The sequence below is a fragment of the Oryzias melastigma genome, linkage group LG19 (assembly GCF_002922805.2).
Source record: "Oryzias melastigma strain HK-1 linkage group LG19, ASM292280v2, whole genome shotgun sequence".
Taxonomy (NCBI): Eukaryota; Metazoa; Chordata; class Actinopteri; order Beloniformes; family Adrianichthyidae; genus Oryzias; species Oryzias melastigma.
The window spans coordinates 18729479-18751902 of record NC_050530.1 but is presented as its reverse complement, the minus strand read 5'-3'; the positions used below and the strand labels follow the sequence as shown (position 1 = coordinate 18751902).

Here is a 22424-nt window from a genome sequence, read left to right as displayed (position 1 = left end):
CCTATTCATCTTAAACTTAGTAAGCTTAGGAAGTAGTTATGCATAAATCATTGAGGTAAATCTATACATTTCAATATCTAAGGATTTCATAAAATTCTGCTAATTTATTTTTAATGATGGCTGTTTTGGTGGGCTTTTGATCATTTGTTTTTACTAAAAATGTCACATATTTAGTCTGATCTTTACAAAAAGCTAATAAAATCCCCATAACAAAGCTGGTTTTAAACATTTCAAACGTTTCAGGATTTTATGAAAGTGCAAAAAAATAAAGCCCAAAAACCCTCCAAACTGTGAGTAATTTTATGTCTGTCTCTGTAAATAACAAATTAGCCTTGCTTGACACAGAGGGCCGTGTGTTGCCCCCAGTGTTGTCCATGTCCATTAGCACACCTGGTGAGGAATGAGGCGCAGACCTGTGATCAGCCGCGACTTTAGCCTCACTCTTTATTTTTGTCACCAGACTTGGAGTCGAGCTTCTGTCAGCCGGTGTCACCACATGATAGATCCACGGACCGAGGGGAAATGCGGAGTGTCTGTCGGGTCACTTTGTGCTTCCTGTTTACCGTGCACTGCAAGTGTCAGTGCCACGTCCCTCACCCACAAGACAGTATCCTAATGCTCCATCCAGCTGCAGGTCTCAGTGTTTGGACACAAAAGTAATGAGCAAAGATAATATTTTAGTTTTGAACAAATTTCTGTGTTTTAGCTGCCGCTATGCTACTCTTGAAGGTTATTTTTTAATATTTTTCTTTTAAGTAATAAGTTAATTTTTTGTTGTAATGAAGCAAGGCTTAACTGATTATTTTAGTTTACACATATGTTCACCAACTCTTTCATGACATATTATCCACTGAAGTTTCAATTGTTTGAATCAGTAAATGCATGAGCATTAAAATAGGAAAAGACGCCACAACTCAAATATTTTTACTACACCACTTATGTTAATTATTATGTTTTTGCTTTAGTCTTTATGAAGCACAAATATATACATTTCTCCCTTTTGGTCTCAGTTTTTTATTAAATAAATAGTCTTTATTTTCATTTTTATGACCTAAATGGTCAAAAGCTGAAGGTTAATCCTTCAAAACTCCAAACAGTACTTTCACTAAGCTGATAATATTGTTAATTTTTCATAATCATTAGTGCGCCGTATCGTCCTTTGTAGAAAACACTTTGGGGTACATTTGTCACTTCAGATGTTTTACTTCTGCAGATTTTATACTGAAAGTATCTTAAAAGTAAAACGGAACTCATTTTCTTAACCCTTTTAACCCCTGTCAGAGTCACGAGGTTGCTGGAGCCTATCCCAGCAGCTCTTGGGCGAAGGTGGTGTACACCCTGAACAGGTCACCAGTCTGTTGCTGGACGTAAAAAGTCATAAGTTTGCTCAAGACTGATCTTGTGATGATTGTGTCCTTAGATTTACTTAAAATCTTTTGTTGCTTTTCGTCATGTTCTTTTGAGTCAGTTTCAGCAGAATTCATGAATCATTCGTTCATTTGTTTTTCAACTTAAAATCGGAAATAAAATAAGGAAGAAAGAAAATTGTTTTCTTTTTCTGATTTAAAATGAAAAACGAAAAACGGTTCGTTTTTTTGTATATTCGTTTTGGATTTTGAATCGGGAAACAAAAAAAACGGTTGGTTTTCCATACAAGGTCGGAGGTGAAGCATGTCAGGTAGGAAACAATCGTGTGTCTGATGACAAAATAATTAGAACAGTTCTGAATATTACAGACACTATGAACTTTATCACATTATTTTAAGGCAGTCTTCAAATCCTTTGATTATTTTCAAATAAGAACAGTCCACCTTATATTGACCGTATATACAAATTGGGCTTAAACTGAATTTCTTTGAGGGGCCATACCATGAAAATTCGACTTTTTCAGGTTTTAAATGCATTTGTAGTGATGGCCGGGCCCACTAAAGGCAGATATATGGTATGAGCATCCATTTTTGAAGAAGTTTGAATTATTTTCGTGGGAGAAACACACAGAGTCACACACTTTAGAGCAGGGGTGTCAAACTCAATCACACAGACCAAAATCCAAGACACACCTTAGGTCACGGGCCGAACAGGATAAACATTTATTGAACACTCTAAAACTACATTTTTAAAACTTTAAAACAGTAACTTTTTAACATTATGAACTAGATTTATAGCATTATCTGCTGTGATATTGCTAGTGTGAATGCTGTAAGCTGAATTTGGCTGCTAAAGATGGTAGGGCTGATAGCTGAAGATGCTGAAATTGATAGCTAAAAACGCTAAAAAAGCCTAAATTAACCAAATCAACTAGCGTGTAAATATTAGCCTAGCTCCAAAAAAGCTTAAAAAAAAGCCCAAATTAGCCAAAACAGCTAGCATGTAGCTGAAATATTAGCTAAGCTCTAAAACAGCTTAAAAACAGAAAAAAAACTAAATTAGCCAAAACTGATAGCAGGTAGCTGAAATATTAGCTTAACTCCAAAATAGCCTGAAAAATCTTAGTAAATGCCAAAATAGTCCAAAAAGTTAGCATAATGCGATTTTTAAAATTTAAAACCATAAATTTTAACATAAATACTTTGACACATGTGGTTTAGAGTAACCAATTAACCTACGAAGCATGTTTTGGATTGTGGGAGGAAGTGCCCAGAGAAAGCCCACATGCACAGGGAGTCCATGCAAACTCCACACAGAAGGTTCCAGCCAGGACTCCGACCAGATTACGCGCTTACCACTGCTCCAGCGTGCAGCCTGACTTGCGTGACCAATGAAATGAAAGCTACCTGCTTCATGAGCTTTATTTATAACTTACCACAGTGTGGGCCTCATTTTTGACACACCACAGCTAAAGACATGACACGGAAGTGACGAGCTCTGAAAAATAAAGTGGCCTCATGGAACTACACTATCTTTAAACTGTAAAGTTGATGCTTTTTTGTTCTTATAGAATGTAAAAATGGTCAAACTGAATGTTTCCAGAGATTTGTGTAGTTTGTTTGAGTCCACTGCTTGTTCCTGGCTCTTTTTTTCATCTATGGAAGTGTCTTTATATGTAAACCCCTTGAAATTATCTTCAACTAAGCGATTATTGGAGCATAATGCTGACTGGAAGCTATCCCACCTGAGTCTTTGTTTTGCAAAATCAGCAGAAATGTGTAATTTGATGAGAATAAAAAGACATTTAGTGCAGGAGGCAGAACTCTTTTGTAATTTTGACAGCAAAGAAACTGTACAAAAACCATCTCAATAATATCATGGCCATGGAAAGTTTTCAGAACATGTGTATTTTTAACATCTTTGGGGTTACTCGGTCAAACTTTCAGCGGACTCTGCAATCGAGAAATCCCAAAACAAAATTGCACAGGACCGAATGAAACACCACCAGAAGCATGGGAGCAAAATGAATCAATATCAGGAGTCAATGTACAGTGGCAGGACAATCACAGACGTACACATCCTATGTCAGAACCCAAGTAATAACAAATACTACATCTTCACTTTGTTTTAAAGGTGCACACATCTTGTATAAATAACATCATGATGAATTGCATCATCGTAACCTTCTTATCATCTTCCAAATCCATCAAATCAATTAAGAAAAGAACATTTCCTCCCACAAGGCTAAAAAGAGAGAGAACAGATAGTTTGTTTTTGACAAAATAGTGAAACAACTGCAGTAACTTTTGATACGTTTGAAAGGAAATGCTGCAGATTATTTTGAAATGCAGGTTCAGTGAGGTTTCAGTTTATTGTGGCTCATCAGTATCTGGTCCTTTGTGTCTTGGTTGCTTCTATAAAAGTTGCTGATCTGTTGGATTTGTTGACCTCTTTATTTTCTTACACACACAAAGATATACATATATACAAAAGATGATAAACCTCAGAACATGCTAAACAGTCTTACCAGCCCTGAACATCCTAAAACACTGACCTCTGAAGCATCAGCCTGCAGTGCTCCTCACTGACCACTAGTGGGAGCTGCTCCATTTATATTGGGTCTAATTGGAGAGTGGGAAGTGTTTCTTTTCTTTCTTTTTGACTAGTATTAACAGGGGAAATGAACGTGAACATATTGTGAAGAGATGTGCGAATGGTTGGGGGTTAAAGGAAGACACAGACGAGACATGGCAAAAGAGGCAGAGAGTGTTTGATGCAGAAAGAACAGACAATCCCCGCAGGCATCTGTCAGAAGGCAGATATGCAGATCTCTTCTTTTTTGTTCGTTTTTTTTTTCTTCAAATCTCCAGATGTTTCGAAGACTTTAGTCACACCTCTGTTTGTCTGCTTGGTGTTGGTGTGGCCGCAGGGCAGTGTCCCGGTCACATCCACTTCTATTCACTTTGACAGAATCCTTGAAAGTTCCTCCTGCCATCATTTGAGACTTTTGAGAGTCTCTGGAGCTGAGGCCTTGGATGAGGCTGGACCGTGGTGCTACCCGTGTGTGTCTATGATGGGGAAGGGGGTTCAGGAGCGACTGCTGGGAGGTCTTCAGTGGGTGTAATAGCCGTAGTAGTCTGCATCACTGTTGCTGTCTTTGTCGCAGACCTCTGCGCTGCGCGGAGGTGGGGAGTTTTCAGTGCTGGACGTGTAGGGCGACACCCTCCTCTTCTTGCTGTCCCCAACACCACCCTCAAACAGGCCTGAGTCAACTGAGTCTGCGGACTTCACAGAAGGCGGTTCGAGCCAGGGGTCCTCCACCCCCACACTGTCTTTGGCCTTGTCCTGCGGCAGCGGGGGCTGCAGGGACTCGAGGAGCGGTGGAGGATGTAGCCTCGGATGGCCAGGTGAAGTGGAAGATGAGGATGACGAGGAGGACGACGATATGGGTCTGTACCAGCCCAGACTGGGACCGGGTTTGTTGGGGTGGCTGAGGTACTGTGGTGTGGGCCTGCTTGTGGTCCAGCCTGCAGAGGTGGCTCCTGAGACAGACACACTGGAGGAGGCAAAAGGGTGGTCTGGGTAGTAGCTGAGGGCATGGTGGGCGGATGTCTGCAGAGGGAAAGGTTTGTAGAAACCATTTCCCGTGAAGTCCCCCTCGTATGGGGAAGTGAAGTCAAGCCGGTTTGGGGCCACAGTCTGCTGCGGCGGCAGGTACCACCGGCTGTGGGGTCCCGGGCTGGATGGCGCGTCTTTGTGCTGCTGGCTCATGCCCATGGGGTCACGGCTGTAGAAGCGGCTCTGGGGGAGCGGGCTCATGTACTGCTCAGAGAGGTAGCCTTGGGGGTAGCAGCTCCCTGGCAGCAGCTGCTGGCTCTCCGTGGGGGAGGGGGTGAGGCGCTCCGAGTCAGGAGGGGCGTAGAGCCTGGCCATGAGGTATGGAGGAGGAGGAGGGCAGAGAAGAGCGTGTGAGAAGAAGAAGAAAAAGAAGAAGGTGTTATTTCCTGCCTAAACCTCAAACAACTATCAAACATCTCACAGCCTTTCACACCCTTTCCCTGCAGTGTGCTCAGCAGCAATGCAGTAATTGCATCTATTTTAATATTGAAAAGGTGATATGAGTACTCAGCCATTTAAGTGCCAGCAGAGATCCCATGTTCTCAGCCATGCGAGGTTCACACAATACAGGATTCACTGCACTTTACAAATGCAGCCGTTTACAGATTACTTACGTGTCGTAATTGTCGCGGAAACCTTTCGCGAAGGGGTTATGGTCTATTTTCAGCTGAGTGATCTGTGTTGGGAGTAGAGGGAAGGGGATGAGAACGTGCGCACAGAGAAAACAGAATGAGTGAACAGCCACAATGGAGTTAGAAAAAGAGGTCACTGATTAATTATTAATGAGGTCAGGATGCTATTTCTTCTTATGCTGGAACCACTTGATCTTTAGGACCACACTGAGGGTAAATACAAAGACGAAACTACCCTTTTCTACTCTGCTTCTAACTGACTGAAAGAATGAGAATGGGGACATCCTGAGGTGAGGTAAGGGGACCCCGAGCTGAACTTGTCCCCATGCCACTAAGTCATGTTAAGATGTGGATCTCCATATGTATTTTTAATCTATGAACCTCACAAAAAAGTCATCTCCAGCATTAAAACATAGTTTTTAACCCTTCAAAATAGGAGCTTCAGTGTTGACATTTTTTTCAACTTTTCAATCATTTATGCAATTCACATAAATTCCGACAGGTTCTGAAGTGCAGAAAAGCAGCTTTCGTTGATATGCAACACTTTACGTGAAATTAAAACTTCTTTCTCAAAGAGTCGTGATAAGGCTACAGTCATAAAACAACTGATAATGAAGTCTTGCCTTTAAGATTTCATGCCGCCTCCCAATTTTTTTGAGAATCAATTATGAACATGGACGACCATCGTCTACATTCAGCCGCCTGAGCGAATGTCAGACAGATGTCCAACAGTCAGATGGCCGGTGGTACTTGGTATGGATAGCCGTTGTCCGGAGACATTTATATATCACCCAGTCAGAGCATCAGCCGGCTGGCAACCCTGGCTGTTGCCCGATTTCATAAAAGCGTCCCTGAATTGCCACCTCGTCTTCTAAATGTGCCCACTAACCGATGTCAACTCTTAGAGAAAAATAGTCTGGTCGCTGTAAAATTGTAACTTTTTCTTGAAACCTCCTCGTTCACTGAGTGGTTGTAAATGGTAAATGGCAAATATTTGTATACTGCTTTTCTACCTTTCTCGAAGGCCCAAAGTACTTTACAGTCCCAGTCCCTTACACAAATGATGGCTCCACTGCCAAACACTGGCGCCAACCTTCCGTTAGAAAAAAAGTTGAAAAAATGATGCTCGCCTGTTGATTACCAATGACGCCAGGCTGCTACTTGCCAAATTAGCGGAAAAACTTGCATTGCCACTTGCGGTGGCATCTACGGATGCAAGAGAGTATACTTTTTAGATGTTGCCAGCACCACCTCCCGGGTTAAGGGGTTAAACTATTGTATTAGTAGCTAAAGAAAAAAACATACAACACACCAGTAACCTTGACTAACTCTTGTGCTGTCCTAGGCAGTGCACTGATTTTTGATTTTTTACCAATGTCCATGGCAGACACCTTTATCCACTTTTATCATAGGAAGGATAACACTTCAACGTAAGGGTGGGGCGATCTGGACCCCAAAAGTTAGCACAAGGACTAGATTAGTCAATTGGGGTTTAAAGTTGCTGTAGTGACTCACGTCTGCGTTCTGATAGGCAGTGACAGCGATGAACTGAGTCTCAGGGAAAACAAAGGTCTGAGCTTTGGATGACAGGAAGGGATCTTCTGAGCCGTCCTCCTTCACCTCCACGATGTGAAGACGAGGCTGGTACTTATGAAGCGACTGGAGGACGATCATCTGGAGGCAAAACCAAAAGATGTGACCTTTCTGGTTTCATAGACAAAAGCATTGGAAGGAGGAGCTCAGGCAGTACCTGGGCTGTGTTGTTGGTGCTGCCCTTGTTGTTGGTGAGCTTGAGTTTGCTGAAGGACACTTCCTGTCTCATCCAGTGAGCTCCAGTGTTTGGAGAGTCGGGGTGCATGTACATCCTATTCCCTGCAACCACATAAATACATTTAAGTAGGCCTGCACAATAAATTGCAAATTTGTAGTTATAGTAATATCAGCTTGTGCAATATGCATATCACGAAAGATGATAAGGTATAAATCAACACATTCTCACTCCCAACGTTTTGACGTTTGATTAAAGACCCCTTTGGGTCAAAAAACTGACGTATTGGGTGTCCCATATTCGTTGTTTTTTGACGTGCTGGGTGTTCCCATTAAATCACTGGCCCCCACCTCCGATCCGCAAACCGGGATCAGTGCAGCACTGGGACACGGAGTGCACCAGTACTCTAACCCAGTACCGGTACTCTAAAGCCTTGTTTCCACTGATTAGCCCGGTATGGGAGGAGTGGTACAGGATGGACCAGTTAATTCTGGTGAGCGTTTCCACTCAGTTAAGTTTTGCTTCCACTGTGTGGTTTGTTTTCACAGCACACCCGGGGTATAGACTGTTAGCATGTCATTGCGTAATTGTAGTGGGACGACTAGTAAAACAACAACAATAGCGGTCATCTAGCAGCTCGTCTTTTTGTTGCTTTACTTTTTGTACATCATGTATAACAGGAATTTAATGTTGTTTGTAAGAAGATTGCAGGCGGCTAAGAAGAATACCGCTGTAAAGAGGAAAACAGATTCGCTAGCTTAGCGCTATACTGGTGCTTCCTAATGTTGTCATCACTTTCTGCCAATCAGCAGGTGGCAACAGCGACTCCGCCTCAACCGTCCCGTTCTTTTTTTCTATGGACCTACAACAGATTGCGGCCCTCAAGAGGTACGGGTCGGTAATGTTTAATGTGTGAATTTTACAATGGAAACGCTCAAAATACCAGATCGAACCGGACTGTACCATACCGGACAGCTCAGTGAAAATAAGGTTTAACCCTAACCCGGTACCATGTCCGGGCCTGGTTCACATAGGGTACCTCGTTTGGTAGCAGGTTGGGTCCAGTACACCATCTGGTACCACACCCGGTATCGCGTCCAGTGCCAGATTAGGGTACTGGGTTAGGCTACAGGTACCGGCCGCGTCCTGAGGACCAGGTACTGTGGTACTCCATCCAATACTGCATCTCAAGGGTTGCAGACCCTTGATTTTACAAACAGCCAGCACATCAAAACACACCCAAAATGTCAAAAAGTGACGAGGAGGAGTCCTCAACCAAACGTCAGTATGTGACAACGTAGGAATGAGAATCTGTGGGATAAATGCTCAAACATGCTAAGACAATCTCATGGCACCTTGAAGTATCAAATACCGGTAGAACCCTGTATACATTTGACCAATCGAATGGACCCCTTCACGTCGTTGACCAATTGAATGAAGCCCTTTTATGTTAGATACTCACCTCCTATGAATATGTATTATTCTATAATCTAGTTTAATTAGAATTATGTTGACTTTAATTTTAATAATGTATTGGTTATTTTTTGTTTTTATTTGTTCATGTATCACAATATTCACCAATATCGTTCATCGAAAGCTTTTATTATATTCTGCAGCCCTGCAATTAATGCATGTTTTTAATGTTATTGTTCTTACAAAAAAATGTAAAATTCTTTCTTTGCTTTTGAATTTGTGACAGTAAATGTTGCAACCATAAATGACAACCCCACCACATTGTCATCTAAAGGCCTTAGGAAGTGATGCAGTTTCCCTAATAACTGCAACAAACAGAAGCACCAAACATGTTTGCAGCGTTACCACAATGATCCACTAACTCAACATGTGCTGCAGCTTATGTGCACTATTAAATTTAATTGAGAGAAGCTGTTATAACCACAGTTTCCACAAGGAGCGCATCAGCATGTACCTTTCTACAACACCTGGCATATGTGTGACAACACCTTACAGTAGAGGTTGCGCTCATTTATTTAATTGTGGTTTGTCTACAAACAATCACATCCGAAATGCAATCCGTGCAGCTTTTTCTGTCTTTCTGAGGATAAATGCACTAAATTAGGAAGTGATTCAAATGTGATATGTTTATTTACATATTCTGGTTTGGTTGTTGCATTAGTGTCTTGACCTTAAAGCTTTACCAGTTTCTTTGTATTTTTGGTGATTTTTATTGATTACTCTAACTTCAACTAACAAAGATTTTGACAAATATGTACTGACATAAACTGATATTTCTGTTAATATCAAACATTTTTTCAGCTTATATACGATTTTTACACTAATAACTGCAAAAGCAATTATTAATGTCTCTATTTTCTGCCATTGGATGAGTAGTACTATTGCTATATCCTTTATGTGGATCTAAGTTCTTTAAAATTGTATTTTGATTGAAAGCTCAATAAAAACACCAAAAGTGAAACCATAGTTTATCATATCAGTGAATGGGTATTAAGGTATGCCTCCTCCAGCTGCTGTAGCTTGAACAAACTCCATCTATATTTCTAGGAACTGCTACAAAACCTATCATTTATTTAGTTCATATATAACTAGAGCTTTCAGATAAAGTGCAGCATTTTTTTGCATAAAATGTATCTAAATTTTACATAAACGTTCAATTTGATTTTGAACTAGAGTTGTGATGTCTTCTCCATGACCTTTACGTGTGTTGTGATTGGACGCGTTCCGTTGGGGCTTTTACCTGGCATGTTGCCCTCTGCTTTCCCACACTGGACCCACTTGCCGCCCTGGTACCTCCAGTGATGTTGATCCGCCAAAACCACGTCCACGTAGACGTTGTAGTGGGCAGAAGGGTCCAGAACGCTGATGTTGAAGCTCAGGAAGGGGAACATTCTTCTAAATAAACACAAGAAAATGGATGTTTCTGAATTTGTTACGAATGCATTCAAGGAAAGACACTTACAACCTCGAACAGTTGATTATTTGGGTTTTTTTTCTTTTTTTGATACTTGTAATAGAGCTATTTAATGCAAATCCCCATCTGAACCAACAACCCTCTATGTTTCTTTACTATCTGAAGACTGTGAGTATGAGTGGGGGGGAAGAGGCTGACACTGTAGGTGAATATTTAATGCTGCTGTTAATAAAAGATGCCCTCAAAGATGCTCGTGATTGCTGGGGCTTTATATGTTGAACTCATTCTGACCACTGAGGGCTTCAGTGAGACGAGGTAACCGGGAGGTCAGGGTGCCCCCGGGTTCACGGCCGGGGGAAGGAGCAGAAGGGGCCGGGTTAAACCAAATGAAAATGACACGCAGCTGCAAGACCTGGCCTCAGCACGACAACACCACAAAGACGCCGCCGCAGACGGGCCCAGCTGATGCATGCGGCACAGACAGGGAGGCTTTTAGAAGCAGGAAAAGAGTAAATCCTCATCTTTTTTGCACATCTCAGTCTGTCGTGAGTGACTTCTTCTTTTGCTGCTTTCACAGACATTAACTGAGGACTTTAGTTAGCACATGTATAAAGTGGTTTAATGTTTTAAACATGTGCTAACAGTGATGATTAAACTGAAACTGGCAGTTAGAATTCGCAAAATGAGGAGAGAAAATTTGTGGCTCCAGCCTGATGAAGGTTTTTGGGCACAAGCAAGGATGAAATTCAACGACAGAAGAGTTGATTTGAGTTGTTCATTAGTTTAATGAGGAAAATTTAACACTTTCACCAGGTGGTGGTGCAAGAGGAGAAGTCAAAAGCATCTTTAGAGCCTTGAAGATGGATCTCTGCAGCACAACTATTTCAATCTAATTTTTCTTCTGTTGAAATCACACACAAACTACTTTAATAGCCTTCTCTGTTCTAAGAATGCAATAATATTTGTAGGGAGAAAATATATATATATATTAGGTAAATGTAGTAGCTAAGTTATATTAGTTCCTAAACAAAACCCTTCATTTTCTGCAATTTTTTGTCTTTAAGATCAGTCAAAATTGACACTTCTGCTTTTAGAAATCATCAATAAATGTCTATTTCAAACAAACAAACAAAAAAAACTTTCTATTTATATTTTTTCAAAGTTTTTCCACAGTTGATGACATGTTATTGATTCTGTGTCAAAACTTCATAACTTTTTTTAAGCAGTTGAAAAAGGACTAGTGTCTCTGGTGTGACCAGCCTCCTAGTGGTCACTTACTGAACTACTCCCAACTCTCATCTTTTTTTTTTTTTGTTTTTTTATGCGTCTCAGCCCGGAAGTCCAAAGGTTTATCCTTACTTACAATACATTTTTAAATGTAATCATACAGTGCAGCATATATAACTGCACATACTGACTTGCTGGTTTAACTCTCTATATTAGCCGTTTTAAGGAGATTTCTCAAATGGGAACAGATCCTATGAGAGTTTAGGTTAGGATTGTTAAGCCCCTTTACCTTAAGTGCAAAAATACTGTCTAGAATTCACAAGCAAGCTATCTTTCCTGCTTGTGCACACTTGCATCTAAGCAACCACAACAGACCCAAAGGTTGAGGTCACAGCTAATAGTGGTTCACTATGTCATACAGCAAAGACATTTATTTGGGTTGAAGACGGAAATGTAGTCAGTGCTGCACGGAAACGCAAAGTTAGCAAAGAAATGATCTAGAACCCATTAGTTTTACTTCAACTCCAACTATTGCTTTGGATTAGATTCAATTTAAAAAAATCTTCCAGGTTTTGTCCCAATGTTAGAAATCATTTGGTCAGACAAAAGCTGACACACAAAAGCTCCCAGATGAGTCTTTCAGAATAAACGGCGGTTCTAAAGGAGCGATCCACCATGGCTGCCAGTGAAACACAATCGTTCAAGCAGCTCTTCAGTGGCTCGCAAAGAACAGGTGAAGCGGCTCCTCTTCCAGCGCTCAATACGAGCGAAAACAGAAAGTCATGTGACGGCGAAAGTAATCTAGAAGTCATTGTCTTACTCCGCTCATATTGTCAGTTTACTTATAATGAAGCTTTTATAGGAAATCAGAACTGAAGATGGGGGGGAAACCGTAGTAAACACATCACAGACAAGCATTTGCATGTGGGGGAGGCTCACAGATTAGAAGCTCAGAGTGGAGGAAGGTGATAGAAACATTGGTTTAAGAGGATATTTTTAGAAATCTGGCAATTAGTACAGCTCTGACACATCGCTTTATTATTATTTTTTACCATATTTAAAGGGAAATTGTAAAAAAAAATCTGTCTGTTGACATGTGTTCATGCAGCAGCAGGAAGAGGAGCTTTGTTCATGCAGCGACCCAACCTGCCAACACGCCACTCTGACTCATGAACACATGACAGTAACAACAAATGTCTTGTTCGCTCTCAGCCCGCTCAGGTGTGTGTGTGCACATGAAGACTCATAACAGTAGTTTTTTTTCCGACAAAATACCGTCGAGACCAAAGAGTGTGGTGAACCAGCGTGTAATACAGATACAGTGACATTTAAGGGAAAAAAAAGCTAAATAAACTGGATGTTGGAGGGAGAAGAGGCGTGGAAGGCAGGAGGAAAACCGTGGGGGGAAGTGGAGGTTATAGACAGGGAAAAGCAAAGAGCAGAAGGTGGAGTGACTGTGGGGAGGGAGGGTTTGTCCTGGGGATGGAAAGCAGAAGCTTGAAAGGAGGAGAGTAACCAGCTATTCACCAGGGAGAGGAGTTTTCTACATGGGTGCATCCGCTGATTCATCCGGACAGGAGCTCAGGTCCGTTTTTTGTCACCATGCTCGCGCTTGATCATCTGTGACGAAAACATGCCAGTCTACAGCTGCTGCCGGACATGAGCACTCTTTCAACACGAACACTATCCTGTTGTTTCTGTATTGACTTATTGCATATGAGAGGTGAAATGTCTTCAAGACATTCAAACAAGTCGGGTCGTCTCCTTTAGCACGGAGGGAAAACGCTCACAGCTTTAACCCTTGACGCCTATTGATGCAAATATGCACCAAACCACTTCGGCTCTAAATTTACCTGAATTTAGCATCTACATAAAAGAGGGATATTTATTTTTTCATAACTGGGAATAAGCGTTAATGGGTTAATGCACAGGAGGATTTGGCACATAAATGAAATGATAAAAAATTAATAGTATTAATTATTATTATGATTGACTGTTTTTTTAATCTTCGAACATAAAATACTTCAGACCTTTAAGAGAATTTTTTTTTTTACTATCAATCAGTTAATTTTTGATCAATGTTCCCCAATCAAAACCTACTTTGACAGATTTAACTTCTCAGTCTTTCAGCTGCAATAGTGAGCGACGTTTTGCATTTTTACAGAGGTCAAATCTACACTGTAGAAAATGGAACATTGGATCAATTAACAAAAGCTGTAATTTGTACAATTATTTTTTGTCTAAATACATTTTTAAGTTTAGTAAAGTATCAACTCAAACTTTTAATTAATTTTAATTAATGTAACAAATTACAGAGATTTTGTTAATTGATCCAATGTTTAACTTTTTCAATATACATTTAATTTCATTACATTGAGAACATTTTGACTCTTGATGTAACAATATTTTTTAGTGTGTTTGAAGGTCTTTGGTTTTGCTTTTAAGATAGAAATTGTTTTCTATCATGTAAAGAAGTTTGTGCTACACATGTAAGTCAAGTTTTTGATAAATAAAGTTTGTTTTGATTTCTCACAATCTCTAGTAGAACAGCTTATTCCTGGTTATTAAACCTTGTGTCAGTATTGATCTTTAATTACTTTTAGGACAGACACCAGGTCAGTATTTTACTGCTTGTTGTCTTTGTCAAACTTTTGAAAATCTCCAAAGATTGTAGACAAAACTACCGACATTTTTAGAATTGAGGTTGAAAAACCTCAGTCTTTTACAAAAAACAAACAAACTAAAATAAAAAATGATACATTTATTTCTTGGGAGTCGTAAAACCCGCGAGATGTTCAATCCTCGCTTGCATCTCCATATTTGGCAAAAAAACAAACGCAGCGTCTGCGGGGCATCATGCCAACTGCAAAGCATGGTGGTGGAGGTGTGATGATTTGCAGTGGAGATATCTGTGCATGTTGCAGTCATTTATTTGAGCCCTGAAACTAAGCGAAGGACAGTCAAATGAGCTGCTGCAGTTTTTAAGTTTAAGTCATAAAAAAAGAAAAAGAAGCGCTAGCTGCTCGTCTCAACAAGCTTAATGACTTCTGCTTTATGCATTTATTCTTGCACAATAATGACAAACTTTAAATACATTTGATGTTATCATTCATCTGAGGCTACATTTCCCTAATCTGTAAATGATAAAAACGAAGTGGACTTTAGAAATAGAGCAAAGCAAAATACATGTGTCACGCTGGTCATACAGCAACTAGTGATCATGTAGATTTATTTAATTAGTAACAGTGTGGCTGCATTTTACTTAATGAATATATAATGCACATGTTGGGCTGTATTTATCAGAACAATCGCTGAACCGCTTTGTTGGGGTTTGTACTCAGTCAGTAAAAACACATCAAAGACAAAGAAGTCAGTCAGTTATCTTAAAACAGCTGGAAAACCCAAATACTCTGAGTTTATTCAGTTTGTGTGTATTTTCTTGACCTAAAAAGAGAAAATATAGATACAATTCAGAGTTAATAACCCTGCAGCTCACTGTTAGTGTTGCCTTAACACTTATTTATTAGAAGAAGTTATTCGCACAAGAGGAAGTGCTCACTTATCAACTTGAAAATATTGTCACTCAATGTTTCTGTGAAAAGGTGCACAAGCAGCCATAGACAGCTGAACAGGAAGTGACTAGTCATACTGTTAAAACCTTGAAATAGTCCTACTTCTGCTTTTAGACAGCAAGGCAGAAAATTAATGAATATAATTCCCCAAAAAGGTAACTTGAACTTTTTAATTTTTTTATGGTTTTCATAAAAATAAACAAACATCGAGGAAATACATTTATTTGGGTGACATGGTGTGGCTATAAAAATGCAAAAATCAGAAACCCACTTTTATTTCCTTTCAGTTTTATTTCCTCTGGAAACCAATTTAATTTAAATAGCCCGTTAAGACAGAAAAAAATATGACAAACACTGTAAATAATACAAGTTTTTGATCCTTTTATCAGATAGAAAACACAACTGAATGCCAGATGAGGTCAGATTACTATCAAAACTTCATCTTTACTTATTGGATTCTGCAGCTTGTGATAAGAAAAGGAACAAAACCAAACAAAAGGATGTTTTTACTTTGAAACGACACCTTACATTACACTGCTTGGAGTCAGTGGAGCAAAGAGAGCAGATGAGCATGGTTCCTTTCCCTTAAATGAGTTAGGATGGCGATAAATTCCCTTAAAGTTGTGTGTAAAGTACCACATTAGTCATTCTGGCTTTCCAAAAAAGTGATTTTAAAGGAAAAAGTTTGATCTGAACATTTTAGTTAATAAAAATATGCAAAAAAAGGTGTTTCTTGGAAATCACATTAGAAAAAAATCACTTTTTAAAATGATTTTATAAGCAGGTGTGGATTTCACTTTCATGTTTCAGCTTTAGTCACTTTTCAGTTTGTTAAAAATCCCTTAATTTAGAGAACGAATTGTCATTTTTTTGTTTGTTTGACATCGATAACCATGATTTCAGAATGACACATAATGCTCTGATGCTGCGTGCCGCACGCCGCCTCAGTAAACTTTGCCACAGTAGAGCGCCGGCTGCAAAAACAACCTGTGAGGTGATCTGAATTTAGCTCATGAGAGGTGCAGATGAGTTTGGCCCTCTTTGCTACAGGTCATGAAAATGTGTCAAGATTTCAAAGGCCAGGTGTGGTGTGTGAGCAAAACTTCTGAGAGATGAGTCGAGCTGTACACCTAGAGTCTAGCGGAGACTGAAGAAAGCAGGAAAAAAAAAAGAGAATCTAGTCTTTTACTTCCTGAACTTCAAAGGTTCCCTTCACTTCCTCAGCATAGCCATCTAAAGCCCTGGTGGTGTTTGACCCTTCACTTCACATTTCTTTCTCTGCTTTGCTTCCATGTGCACCTGTGTTTTGATTAACATTGCAGAACTCTGTCAGACTCCTTGAAAATCACAGCATTTTATTTTGAAATCTGCAATAAAAGTTTGATTTAATTTAGTTTTGTTGCTTCCAAACAAAATACAGTTTTTTTTTTAATCATCACCGAATGTTGTCAAAGAGAGATTTTAGATGAAAGGATGTCAGAATTTTTGTCATTTGCGGTCCGTGGTCTTTCTTTTCTCTCACTTCTTTTGCACATGAAGCTCACATGTGGAAGGATCACACCTCTGCACAAAGATCCCAGCCCCTGTTGTCATTGTGGGTAGTGTTTGCTGACAAAAAAAAAAAAGTCTCTCAACTTTGAGCAGCGGACACTTCTTTCTTTGCTCTGAGGCATCTCTGAAATTGTCTGCTTTATAATAAAGCGCTCTTTAATTGCATGACCTCGCTGGTGAAGGCTGCTGACCACACACAGCGAGCGATTCTGCAGAGGAAACTGCCATGGCTGCTCACTGTCAGATGTGAAAGGGCACACAAACAAATGCTCACACAGGTGCACACACTTACAGACATAAAGCATACAAAAATGTTATATTTAAAGTTTATTTTCAGTGAAACTAAAGACTGTTGATTTTAATAGAAAGAGTAAAAGTTATTTTTCAGCACTTCTACCCTAAAATGCTCCTTGAAACTGGATTAATGCGCTTAAAAATATTTAAAATTCTGCATTAAGGCCACAGCAGGATAAAAAATTAAAACCATATCCATAAACGGCTTTTGAAGAAACCCTTAAGACGAGTGAAGTCAATGGAATATCACTGTCATATTATGTTCACGCAACTGTGTTCTGCACAGATCCCAGCCATGAGAAACCTTTGGCCTGAAACCTTCTGTCAACCATGCGCGTGCCATATTAGTGAATTAATGCTCATCGACATGACTGCATCTTGATGCTCGCTGACCCATCAGAGCAGCCCGCCAGCACCAACTCTTATCAGGCCGCGAGCGCCAAAAATTTGTATTTCAATTTGAAATATTTGGATTTTTAAGATTTTTTTTTTTTTTGAGTTTACCAACTCCTCATCATCAGTATTTTATTTTTAGTCTAATTTGGATTAGTATAGGTGAAAAAATAGCAAAAAATATACAAAATATAAAATAAAAGTATATTATTTAACATATTTTTGTTTATTGAAGTGTTTGATGTGTTGAAGGGAAAGGTGAACAAAGGTCAAGACAATTTCAAAACAACTGTTGCATTAATCACATGCCAAAAAGATACTGTAGAAGTTTTTAAACCAGAGAAAAAAGTTGACAGCAGCTCTAACATTACATTAATGATGTGATTATTGAAGGCAATCATCAAAGAAAACTTTGCAGAAAGAAAACATTAACATTTATATGTAGAATAATTTAAGTTTTATCTGCTAGGAAATAAAAGAGCACTCACCTGCCCTGTTTGGTAATAATCATCTCCGTTTGGAACTTGTGGAACTTGGCCCACAGTGGATAGTTATTGAGCAGCGCCTGCGTTTTGCCGCACACCTGTAGACCAGGTAAAGGGTAGAGAGGGGACCGCTGGTAGCCGTGCTGAAAGCTCGCCGGGTAGTTCTCCGGGTTGGAAGCATACACGTCCTTCCCTCCCGCGGGGAACCCATCTCCCGCCGTGGAAATGAACCCCTGCGCGGCTGCGCTCCTCGGCGGGGAGCGCACGCCGCTGTAGGGACAGCTGCCGAGAGTCTGCGCGTAAAACCTGCCGGGCTGCGCTCCGTACGCTCCCATCGCCTGCTCTGAGTGGTAGGGCAGAGACAGCGCGTCCTGGCCGCTGGGAACAGAGTCTGGATAGTAAAACCTGGCGTCTTGAATCCCCATCTTAAACTCGGCTAGGTCCTTGCCGCCGCGGTGGAGGTGACTGCTGATGTCGGCGCTCTTTCCGAAAGTTTGCGTTTCAGTCCCATTCAACATGCTGAGGTAGAGGTTGCCACCTATACCGCCCATTTGCAGCCTCGCTCCCGCACTGTGCCAAATGTCATAAGTTTTACGCAGGCGTCCAATGAAATCAGAACATTGACAAGGTCAAAATAAAAACACAAACCAAAAACTGGACTGTTCTCCTCACCTATGACTCTAAGCGCACAGACATAGTGTGAATTTCAACTCCAGTCGTTCAGAGGAGTAAAAACCTTCCTATTTTAGCTCCAAAAACTTTTTTCTTTTCTTTTTGTTTTGCCCACAAGAGTAAATTTTTGTTTTTTCTTTTTATTTGAGGTGTGGAGACATAAGCAGAGGCTCACACTCATGCTCCACTTTCTAACCTGTGATATAGTAAGTGGTCATATTCTGGAGGTGTGTCTGATGCAAGGAGGGGAGGAAACGCGATAGGCTCCACATATGACAGAGCCATCCCCTCATCTGAGCGCACATTACGCGCGCACAGACGCACACCCGCCGCCCTGGAACTGCTGGACTGTAAAACCCCCGTTAGAGGAGAATTTATTTCAATAAATCCAGGCCACTGGAGATTTTTAAAAAGGACACAAGGAGGGGAGCCTTTATCTTCTAAACGCCGCGCAAGTGTCTGAAAAATTCCTGAATTTGTGCTGATGAAAGCTTTTCACATAAATAATTCAAGTTGGGATTTTGTTTTAGAGCTGAAAAGGAATAAATTATCAGAAAAAACTAAATAAATCACAGCAACTCTAAATTACGTCAGGGATTTTATTTTTTAAAACGTAATTCTTTAGTTACTTATCACTGAGATGATGTCTGAAACACACACCGCCCACTCTGCGCACTTTTTTTTTACATTTTTCCTTGACAATACTCAGTTGCAGAATGAATCAGACAAATTTACTTTTGTTTTCCCATCTTAATCACTAAATGAATCATTTTCTGTTTCATTTTTGAAGACAATCCTCACTCAAGTATAATTAAAAAAAATAAAAAAGCTAAACAAAAATCAAGAAAATTATTTCTCTAAAACTTCCAGGAGTTTCTAACATGGGAATTGTTAGAAAAATATGTTTTTTGGGGGGTATTGACATTAAAAAAAAGATAAGAAAGGTGTTAAAAATCACTTAAATCCAGTGGCGGAGGGTGGCAAATGAGAAAAATAAAGTGGAATGTCATCACAAAAAAAATAGTTAAGATGACTGTTATTAATATTAAAACAGAAGTTCTTTTAGCTGATGTGCTATCTCTAGTGCGTAAAGAAGCTTATATTGATGATTTCTTAATCTTTGTCAACAATGATTATAATATGAACTCAAAAACTGGGGAGGGTAGCTTTTTCTGAGGGGGCAGCTGTCCCCCCTTGCCCCCCGTAGCTCAGCCCCTGCTTAAATCAGACATTTTTGTTAAAACTCTGTAATTAATTATTATAAACTCATCATAAAAACGAAGCACTCACCTCAAAGTTTTTTCTGTTTCCTTTCTCAGCGTAACAGACTGATTTGTCATTTTTGACCTCGATGACTGACCTTACAGGCATTATTACCAGTCATTTATGTTTTTTAATAAAAGAAAACTTGATCCAAAGCTAACTATGTAATAAATTCTAGCATAATAGTTAATTTTGTTCAATAAAGCTGTTCTGGAGGCCTATATTCGCATCGTAAGGCCTACTAGTGTTAAATACTCTCAGTTGTATCTCAGCAAAAGCGCATCGATGGCAGGAAAACACCACCCAGAGCTTCAGGTAAAGTTTCAATACTAAAGGAGCTAAAACAAACGTTTCCTGAGTGTGCCAGCGTGTGACACCGCTCATAACATGTTAGCGTGCTGAGGTCCGAGCCTCTGAGAAACAGGACGTGGTTTCCCGCATGCTCCATTTGCACTCTGCACTCTAGAAGTCCTTCTTGTGACTTGTTTGTGGTGACCGAGCCCGGCCTGGACAGAGGATCAGCTTCATAAACACAGATGAAAGAGATAAACCCGAGGCATTAGCAGTTCTGTGTGTGTGTGACCGCACACACGTAAACATTAATAGATGAAACCTCCCTCCAGTGCAGGTATGACACCGTTATCCCCCCGCAACACTGTCACTGCTCTAATCCCACTTCCTGTGTTTCTCCTAGCAAGGTGAGCTCACAAGGGCGCAAGCTGAAGTCATCAGTGTTGACACGAGTGGCGAGAGGGCCACAGCGTGAGCGACACCGCGGCTGCCATGGGTACCCAGGCGTGTCTCCCCCCTCCCCGATGACTGGAGACACTGCTTCCTCTGCACCCCCTGTATCCGGTCAGAGCCTCAGGCCGTCACCTAATGATCAGCTTTCATTTTCAGAGAGGAACAGGTGGGTTCCACCATGAAGCAACACCTGATGGAGATTCTGAAATCTAAAGTAGTATTCCTCGGGATAGATTTATTGTATAAATTCTGATATTAATCCCTGATTGAGACTTAGAGAGGATATATGGGAATGAGTGTCATAAGGAATTAACAAATGGTGTAGTTCCTAAGATCACCACAAGGTTGTGTGAAACTCATTGACTATATATAGAGAACTGGACTGATTGACTCCTCCCACTCGTGTTCCAAACAGGAAACACTACAAGAATTCAAAATTATTCAAATTTAAAAAAAATCATTTTTTTTTATTTCCATCATGTTTGAGTTTACAACTCAAGTTTATATTATATGTTTTCCTATTAATGAATTAAAATGAAAAAAAAAATACTCAGTCATTCTATTAGTCTATTAAACTGACCAATCAGATGCCTCAGTGAAAGTATGCGGCCCCCATACTTTCCATACTTTCAGATTCTCCTGAGCCCCTTTCAGTGGTAGGGTGTGGACTTCCAACAAGCTTACTCCTGATTGGCAACAATAGTTGCCATGGAAATGTTGACACCGACTCGGACCAGTCACTGTTGGTTCCAACGTGGCGATGTCCATATCATGGAAAAATGTCGACCGAATTGGCTTCATTTTGCTGGAGCTGGAGGTAAAGCATTTTCTATGGGTGATGTCACACCTGCTCTGTCCATTTCTCTGTATACAGTCAATGGTTAAACTCCTTCATGCTGTATGCCACTAATGCTGCAGTCACAAATACAGCTGACACTGTACAATGGGGAGACATTCGTAGAATCCCCAGAATTTTATGCCAGGCCTACTTTTTTTGAGAATTGTTGGCATTTTCATATGTAGTCAATCGTGCAGAATGCCCAGCTTTTTCTGCCCGGGCCACCGGGCGGCTGACAGGTGGTTGTCGTTGATGTGAGTGGCTGCCGTCTGGAGACATTTACACATCATCCAGTCAGAGCTGCTGCATGCTGGCGATACCGGCTGCCACCACCCTGTGGCCACCCAGCTGACACCCAATTTTGTAATGACGTCACCCCAACCTGTCACTGGACTGCCCCTAATTGACCTCAACATGTGGCCAGGCGGCCGCTGACCATTGTCAATTTTAGAGAAAAATTACCCGGTCGCCGTAAAATTTTAACTTAAAAAAAAGCTTAAAGCTTCTATAGCCACCTGTTGAATTTGATGAAAATCTTGCCGCGCTATGGCATTATGGGATATGTGACTGTAGCCTAATTCGCAACATACCAATTAATCAAGGAGTTCACTTAATTTAGCATCACTTTGAACAAAAAAACAACACAGAAGAATTTATATATAAATATATGATTAGAAACAAAGTCAGCTATGAAGAGGATAAAATAGAGCAATTAACTTCCATATCAGCATCAGATTTCACACCCACAATAAACGTACATAGACTAGTTTCAAAATTAAATTTGTATTACTCTGTTTCCAATGGCTGTTTTGATTTTAAAGGAACTCAAATTAGTGCATAATTCAGATGAGTTTTTCTTTTTTCTTTTTGGCAGATTGAAGGCCCGGATCTAACTTTACTTTATAATAAAATGAGTACATTTTATTTAAAAAGTGCCTTTCAAGACTCACAAAGTCAACACACAGTTGCTTATGTTGACATCCCATTTTAGACTTTATTTCCTTTTTTCAGTATTATTGTCTGTGTTTAAAATAAACAATTTATTTTCTCTTAAAAGTAGCATGTTGCTTTAGCAAACCATTTTTCATTTGTGCATTTCTGTTGAATTGAAA

At 40.2% G+C, this 22424-nt stretch overlaps 1 protein-coding gene across 1 annotated transcript; it reads right to left on the bottom strand.

The window, feature by feature from the left end:
- Positions 1-4203: 4203 nt before the first annotated feature.
- tbx21 (T-box transcription factor 21) lies at positions 4204-19443 on the bottom strand. The gene is made up of 6 exons (XM_024284366.2): positions 17799-19443; positions 10100-10254; positions 7369-7490; positions 7134-7292; positions 5601-5662; positions 4204-5293 (listed from the first exon to the last, which is right to left on the bottom strand). The coding sequence occupies exons 1-6, from the start codon at positions 18344-18346 to the stop codon at positions 4480-4482; spliced, it is 1860 nt and encodes a 619-aa protein (XP_024140134.1). The 5' UTR covers positions 18347-19443; the 3' UTR covers positions 4204-4479.
- Between the last annotated feature and the right edge of the window lie 2981 nt (positions 19444-22424).